This window comes from Brassica napus, chromosome C6 (assembly GCF_020379485.1).
Source record: "Brassica napus cultivar Da-Ae chromosome C6, Da-Ae, whole genome shotgun sequence".
Taxonomy (NCBI): Eukaryota; Viridiplantae; Streptophyta; class Magnoliopsida; order Brassicales; family Brassicaceae; genus Brassica; species Brassica napus.
In genome coordinates this window covers 42,582,267-42,590,749 of record NC_063449.1, presented here as the reverse complement: position 1 = coordinate 42,590,749, position 8,483 = coordinate 42,582,267, and the positions used below count along the sequence as shown (strand labels likewise).

Here is an 8,483-nt window from a genome sequence, read left to right as displayed (position 1 = left end):
TAACGGGTTTATGTATAAATCCGTTTACGTGGTCTTTACGACGATTTGTGCTTACGTGGAATTAACGAGTGTTTTTTTTACGTGGACTTTACGACGATTTTTCTTACGTGGAATTAACGTGATTTATGTTTAAATCTTTTTACGTGGTCTTTACGACGATTTCATCCTACGTGGAATTAACGAGTGTTATGTTTAAATCCCTAGAACCCCAAACCCGAAACCCAAAACCCCAAACCCCAAACCCCAAACCCCAAACCCGAAACCCCAACCCCGAAACCCGAAACCCCAAACCCCAAACCCCAGATTCCTTATTTTCTACTTCATATATTCCAAACCCCCATCTTTAATTTTCTACTTCATATATTCCAACCCCAAACCCGAAACCCGAAACCCGAAACCCCAACCCCGAAACCCGAAACCCGAAATCCGAAACCCGAAACCCCAAACCCGAAACCCGAAACTCGAAACCCCAAACCCGAAACCCCAACCCCGAAACCCGAAACCTCAAACCCGAAACCACAAACCCCAAACCCGAAACCCGAAACCCGAAACCCGAAACCCAAAACCCAAACCCCCATCTTTAATTTTCTACTTCATATATTCCAAACCCCATCTTTAATTTTCTACTTCATATATTCCAAACCCCCATCTTTAATTTTCTACTTCATATATCCCTAGAACCCCAAACCCGAAACCTGAAACCCGAAACCCCATACCCCAAACCCGAAACCCCAAACCCGAAACCCGAAACCCGAAACCCGAAACCCCATATTCCTTATTTTCTACTTCATATATTCCAAACCCCCATCTTTAATTTTCTACTTCATATATTCCAAACCTCATATTTAATTTTAAGTTTCGTCGTTATTTCCTCGTTGTCTTACGTGGTTTTTACGACGATTTAACCCTACGTGGACTTTACGACGATTTTATTCTACGTGGACTTTACGACGATTTCATCCTACGTGTACTTTACGACGATACATCCATCCGTAATGTACAGGTCCACGAAGCAATGCCTCATATGGGAGGTGGACAGCTAGATGCTCCATGACGTCAAAAAATCCGGGAGGAAATATCTTCTCCAAGTTGCACAATAAGATGGGAATGTTCTCTTGAAGCTGTTCCACAACTTCTTCTTTAAGAGTGCGTGTGCTCAGATCCCTGAAAAATGCTCCAATGCCTTTTATATTCAAAAAACATTAAACACATTGTTAGTCATATATTATTTTGTAAATTATTGTGATATAATACACTACGTACCTGCAAGTGCTTCATGTACGTTTGTTGGAAGTAGCTCCGCAAATGCAAAGGGCAGTAGTCGTTGCATAAATACATGACAATCATGACTCTTCATCCCGGAGAACTTTTGACCCTTTTCAACACATCTAGAGAGATTCGAAACATACCCATCGGGGAACTTCACTTCTGATGCCACCCAGTTGAACAACACCGACTTTTTTTCTGAAGATAATCTGAATATCGGAACGGGAACTTGTCCATTGCTTTTAATATGTAACTCGCTTCTTGAGCAAATATCCGGCAAGTCCAACCTTGATTTTATGTTGTCTTTTGTCTTCCCTGGGACATTCAATATTGTATTCATGATGTTCTCAAAGAAATTCTTCTCTATATGCATCACATCGAGGTTGTGGCGCAGAAGAAGATCCTTCCAATATGGCAACTCCCAAAATATACTCTTCTTGTGCCAGTTGTGATGAACACCGTAAGAATTTGGCATATTACGAGGGACATGCCAATTACCACCCCAACGAACTGTTTCGTTAGCTCCGTAGTAGTCGATTTGCGCTTCAATTTGTTCTCCAGTTAGATATGGAGGAGGAGTGTCTCTCACAACCCTTTTGTGCCTAAACAAATTCTTGTTTCTTCGGTAAGGATGGCCAATGGGAAGAAATCGACGGTGACAATCAAACCAACTTGTCTTCCTACCATTCTTCAGTTGAAACGCATCCGTCGTTCCATTACAATATGGACAAGCTAATCTCCCATGTGTAGTCCATCCAGACAACATCCCATAGGCAGGGAAATCACTTATGGTCCACAAAAGCATCGCTCGCATCGTAAAATTCGTCTTCGTTGAACAGTCATACGTCCTCACCCCTGTTGACCACAAATCCTTCAACTCTTTTATCAGTGGTTGTAGGAAAACATCCAGGGACCTTTTTGGATGGTTCGGACCAGGTATTAATATGGTCAAGAATAGTAACTCCCGTTGCATGCACATCTCCGGTGGCAGGTTGTATGGAGTAAGAAAGACTGGCCACAATGAATATTGTCTCCCTGACATTCCGAACGGACTAAATCCATCTGTGCATAATCCGAGATACACATTCCGGATATTGCTAGCGAAATCTGGATGTACTTTGTTGAAATGTTTCCAGGCTCTTGCATCTGATGGATGAGTCATCTCACCATCCGTCTGAGTATGCTCGGCATGCCATCTCATCTTTCCAGCAGTCTGCTCTGATTGATACAATCTTTTCAATCTGTCTGTAATTGGTAGGTACCACATCCTTTGGTACGGTACCCTATTACGTCCCCGTCCTTGCGGCTTGAATCGTGGTTTCTTGCAGAATCGACATTCTTCTAGCTTCTCATCATCTCCCCAATAGATCATGCAGTTGTCGATGCAAACATCTATCATCTCCGAAGGCAACCCAAGGCTATAAACCAGTTTCTGAATCTCATAATAAGAATCAGCAGACACATTGTCTTCCGGCAAATACTCTTTAAACAAGTCCGCCCATTCGTTCATGCAACTTTCAGGTAGATTGTGATCAGTTTTAATATTCATCATTCTAGCAGCTAACGACAATTTAGAGAGACCTTCTCTACAACCACTGTAAAGTGGTTGATTCGCCGCGCTTAACATTTCGTAAAACTTTTTTGCATCTATATTAGGTTCTTCATCTCCATCATGAGCTACGAATGCATCAGCTACCATATCATGAACCCTATCATAATCTACCATCTCCTCCTGCTGGTAACTATGTTCATTATGCAAATGATGATCAACCGGTTCTTTTTCCTGAAAATTGCTATTACTACTACTAGCTTCATTCTGATCATAATTAAAACCTTCTCCATGTTGAAACCAGATATAGTAATTTGCCGTGAAACCTCTATTTATTAAATGCTTCCAAACATTTTCACGGTTTGCCAGTTTCGAATTGTTGCATTTCCGACAAGGACAGAACATCTTACCACTTTCTTGGGCGAGCGGTGTTGAATCTGCTTGATGCATAAATGTCTCCAGACCCGCAAGGTATTCTTTCGTCACTCTCCCGTTAGCATCTCTATGCATATACATCCACTTCCGCAACTCGTAAATATTCCCGGAGCCAGCCATTTTTTTCTTTCACGTTTTTTGTTGTTGGTGTGTTTAAAATGATGTTTAAACATCCATATTTATAGGAAAATTCGAATCTGGTAGTTGTAATTTTGCTATGAATTTACGACGAAAATTAATTAGGTGGGCAAAAAAAACGGGTAACACCTATAAAGTTGGTGGATTCAAAAATTTCCTCGCTAAATACACGTAAACTATTTCCTCGTAAATACCACGCAAAGTTTACGTCGTATTTACGAGGAAATAGTTTTTCCTCGTAAAATACTCGTAAAGTTACATCCACTTTACGACGAAATATTTTTGTCGTTACGTTACGAGGAAATAACGATGACTTTAGTTTTTCACGTAAATTCGTCGTAAACTCGACGCAAATTTACGAGGATTGTTTTTCCTCGTTAATTTTCGTCGTTAACCATGTGTTTTCTTGTAGTGTCTATATTTGAAGTTTCACTACTCAAAAATTCAAATTTGAAGTTTCATATTTTTATTTGCATTTTGATCCCTACAATCATACATCACATTTATGATTCATAAATATTTTCTTGTTTATTGTTTTAATACTTAAAAATATTATACTTCATAAATATTTTAATTTTTTGTTTACAGATTGTAAATTGTACACATAAAATTTAATAAAACTTTAAAATAAGATTTAAAATATTTTAAACTAGATTTAGACAACAATAATATACAAAATAAACTTAACAACTTTTTTTGATAAAAAAATTACATGAAGACATAACTATTACACAAATTTAAATATTATAACAACACTAATAGTCATGTAAGTTTGATCCGGAACCTTCAAAATTTTCAAAAAAAATTCAAATTTTTTTGTGTAACTGAAGATGGTTGTTGTTGTTGTTTTGATGTCTTTATTCATACAATTCTTTATTGTTCATATCGAATATATTCACGAGTATTAATATCATCGAAAAAAATTAGTCTTTTAACAATATTTTATGTTTCTGTTTTACTTTCTTGTTCTGATCTAATGTATTTACAAGTATCAATATCACCCGATTTCAACAACGTTTTTAGCTCGTAATCTACAAAGTAAAAATGGGGAGAACCTTTTTTACTTCGAAATGCACTAATAGATCATATATTACGAAAATCAATTTATGAAATATTATGGTATTTTGTTTGAAGTTTAATATTAATTAAGTTATTTTTATTTATGTTTTTATATTTAATAGAATATTTTATTAATTAATATTATTGTAATATGTTTATATATGTGCTAGTTATTTACAAAAGTTTTATGAATTCAAATTAGTTATGATAAATTTAAGGTTTATATTATAAAATATAAATAGTTTTGAAGTTTAGTTTGAAGTTTTGCTTTTGGAGAAGAACATCTTTAAACTTCAAATATAGAGTTTTGGAAACTTCAAAATATAGTTTATTTTTAAGATGCTGTGATAGTTGTTGGTCATAAGTTATACACTCACATAGATTCACTCTGGCCTTTGGAGTGGTTGGTCATCAATTGTTGTAGCCTTTTTTTGGTCAATGATAATTGGGAATAGACTACTGTAAATGTAAATAAACTTTTGACTATCGACAACTGCACTGAATTAACATTAATGCATGCATTCATATGGTCTGTTCATTGGATTCCATACATCAGTATAGTTAAGTTTTAGGGAAGAAGACGTTTAATTTTCATTCTCACATAATAAAAACTCCCATTAATTAGACAACTTCTTGAACATCACCATTGACTTTGGTTTTCTTACTTCAAAAGGATTCCTATAAATAGCATACACTACAAGCTATCATAGCTCTTTTTGTTTTGGACTGTTAAAAGCAAAAAACTTATCAATAACCGTTAAATTAGATTGTGGGTAGAAAACGAAAACCGGTTATGAAAACGCGTTACCAAACCAATATTTTGCATAAAAAAAAGGTCCCACTTCATTTGTTCTTTTCCTGCTTCTAAAATCTACTCTCGTCACTCTCTTTCTGCTGTCCTTTTTTAACTCCACTCTTTCATTTTTTTTAATTCCTACTTTATTCCCCCCCCCCCCCCCAATTATCCTATCTAATTTAGTCAATTTATTTTCTTCCATTCTAATGTCATTATTTATTTATTTATATACTAAAATCATACAACTATACACAATTAATGTAACTAGTAAATAAATTAAGTTAATATATTTTGAATTTAAATGTGTAAGTTTTTGGTGGTTGTCAAGAAAATATAATGGGTGTAGGCTTTTTTGGCTTCTCTCTCTATATATATACTACACAATCTGCTCTCAAAACCAACAAGCCCACCAATCTCTTCTCTGCTCCATATCTTCTTCTTCTCTCACTAAGAACCAAACAATGCTCAAACCGTTGCTTCTTCTCCAATCGTTCTTGTTCTGTCTCTTCAATGTAAGCAAAACTCTTCGAATCTCATAACTGCTGTTTCTAGAATGTGATTCGATGGTTCTGTCTTTTTCATTTTGATTTGTCTGATTATCATCATCATTATTTATTATATAGTCGATTGATGAATTTGCGGTTACTGGTTTTGGTTTGATCTCTTGATGTTGAATCAATGCTTGGGGGTAACGCAGGTTGCCTTTGTCGGAGGACGGTTAATCGGCGGCGGTTTCTCGGCGCAGGAGAATCCATTCACTCCCAAAGCATCTCTGTCCGTTACTGGAACAAAGAGATCCGCAGCGACAAATCATCCATCAGATCGGAGTTCCTCATCTCCAAGGCTTCACCGCTTAACGCGGTCGAGTCCGCCACTTTCGCCAAACTCGCCGCCCAGAACTCGCTCCCGACTCGTTTCCCGGACTTCTGCTCCGCCGCGAACCTCTTCTGCTTCCCGGATTTATCCCCGAGCCTCGAGCAGCACAACGCCGACGTCAAGTTCTCCGTCTACGACCAGAAAAACTTCACCAACTACGGCAATGCCGCCGCCGGCGGCGTTGACTCGTTCAAAACCTACTCCAAAGACGGCAACGTCGTCACCGATTCGTTCCGGAGATACAGCCGCAACGCCGCCGGTCACGACGATAAGTTCACCGTCTACGGCGACAGCAGCACAACGTCGGGAGGAAAACTTCAACTCCTACGGGACCTTCGGAACCGGCGGCACCGGAGAATTCACCAACTACCAAAACGGCGTTAACAACCCGACGAGCCGATTCACGGCGTACTCCGACGGCGGCAACGGAAAGGCTCAGTCTTTCAAAACCTACACTCACGAGGCCAACGCCGGGAACGGCCAGTCATTCACGAGCTACGGCAAGAACGGGAACGGAGTGCCGAACGAGTTCGCCTCGTACGGCGTCTCCGCGAACGTAAATCGGCTCCGGCTTCTCGAACTACGGCGAGAAAGGAAACGCCGCCAACGACTCCTTCACGAGCTACGGCAGCGACGGAATGTCCCGCAGAACAACTTCAAAACTACGGCGCCTCCGGCAACGCCGCCTCCGACACGTTCGCGAACTACAGAGACAAATCCAACGTCGGAGACGACTCCTTCTCCTCCTACGCTAAAGACTCAAACTCCGGTACGGCTAAATTCACTAATTACGGTCAGTCATTCAATCCCGGTTCGGAGACATTCACCGGTTATGGCAAAGGAGCCGAAGGACACAAGATCAGCTTCAAACCTACACGCCCAACTCCACTTTCAAGGACTACGCCAAAAACGGCGTCGGTTTCGCGAAGTACAACGTCTCCTCCACGTCAGCAACCCTCGGCGATGGCAAAACCGTGAATAAGTGGATCGAGCCGGGCAAATTCTTCAGAGAGGCGTCGCTTAAAGAAGGCACAGTGATTCCTATGCCTGACATTAAGGATAAAATGCCTAAAAGGTCGTTTTTGCCCCGGAGCATCATCTCGAAGCTCCCCTTCTCCACCTCCAAGCTCGCCGAGATCAACAAGATCTTCCACGCCGGAGAGAACTCCACGATGGAGAAGATCATCTCCGACGCGGTGACGGAATGCGAGAGGTCGCCGAGTGTTGGAGAGACGAAGCGGTGCGTTGGTTCCGCGGAGGATATGATCGATTTCGCCACGTCGGTGCTTGGCCGGAGCGTGGTGCTGCGAACGACGGAGAATGTGGCGGGGTCGAAGCAGAAGGTGGTGATCGGGAAAGTCAACGGGATCAACGGCGGGAAAGTGACGAAAGCTGTGTCGTGTCACCAGAGTTTGTACCCGTATCTAATGTATTACTGCCACTCCGTCCCTAAGGTTCGGGTCTACGAAGCGGATCTTCTTGACTTGAAGAGTAAGACCAAGATCAACCACGGGATCGCCATCTGTCACATTGACACGTCATCGTGGGGTCCGAAGCACGGAGCTTTCTTAGCTCTTGGGTCGAAACCGGGTCTGATTGAGGTTTGTCACTGGATATTTGAGAACGACATGAACTGGGCCCTCGCTGATTAAAACCGGGTCGGGTCTGGATCTATCATGCTTTTTTTTTAAGTATTAAATATGAATATTATCTTATCGCCGAGATTTGAATAGAGAATGTTAATTTCTACTATTGTTATATGTTTTCCTAAGCTTTTACAGTAACAGTAAAGACTTGTTACTGATTTGTTTGTGGCGGCACGAATAATATTAAGATATTCAGTGAATGTTTGTTGACGCTATTTATGATGATTATAGCTGGTGGTTGGATTGGCTGATTGAATATTTATTTTATCTATAAATGAAGGGGTTATGATATGGATTTAACATGTGTATATTATAAGAAGTCGTTATATAGTTATATATATTGAAAGAAAAGATAATAAAGAATAGGCCTGGACATAAAATCCATAATCCGAAATCCGAACCGAAAAATCCGATCCATACCTGGTCCGAAATGTAAAAATACTCGAATGGATCTCGTAAGGTGGTACAAAACATATCTGAACCCGAAGTGTATTAACCGAACCCGAACGGGTAACCCGAAAACCCGAAAAAAAATCAAAAATCCGAAAAGATATCCGAAGAAACCGGTCCGAATGTCCAAAACTAATATACAATGTAATTATATGAAACATGAATATATATTTCAAATATTCAATTTCATATTTATTTTTATATGGTATCCAATAACAATAATATTTAAAATTTTAAAATAACTACTTTAAATACTTATTATATATAA

General features: G+C 39.6%; 1 protein-coding gene across 1 annotated transcript; it reads left to right on the top strand.

Annotated features, from left to right (window-relative positions):
- The first annotated feature begins 5,579 nt into the window (after positions 1 to 5,579).
- LOC106418190 (polygalacturonase 1 beta-like protein 3) lies at positions 5,580 to 7,980 on the top strand. Its single transcript, XM_013858850.3, is given in 8 exon segments — positions 5,580 to 5,603; positions 5,606 to 5,755; positions 5,941 to 6,013; positions 6,016 to 6,425; positions 6,427 to 6,678; positions 6,680 to 6,756; positions 6,758 to 6,984; positions 6,987 to 7,980. Coding segments are annotated over 8 exon segments (1,998 nt in total). The 3' UTR covers positions 7,772 to 7,980.
- Positions 7,981 to 8,483: the final 503 nt, after the last annotated feature.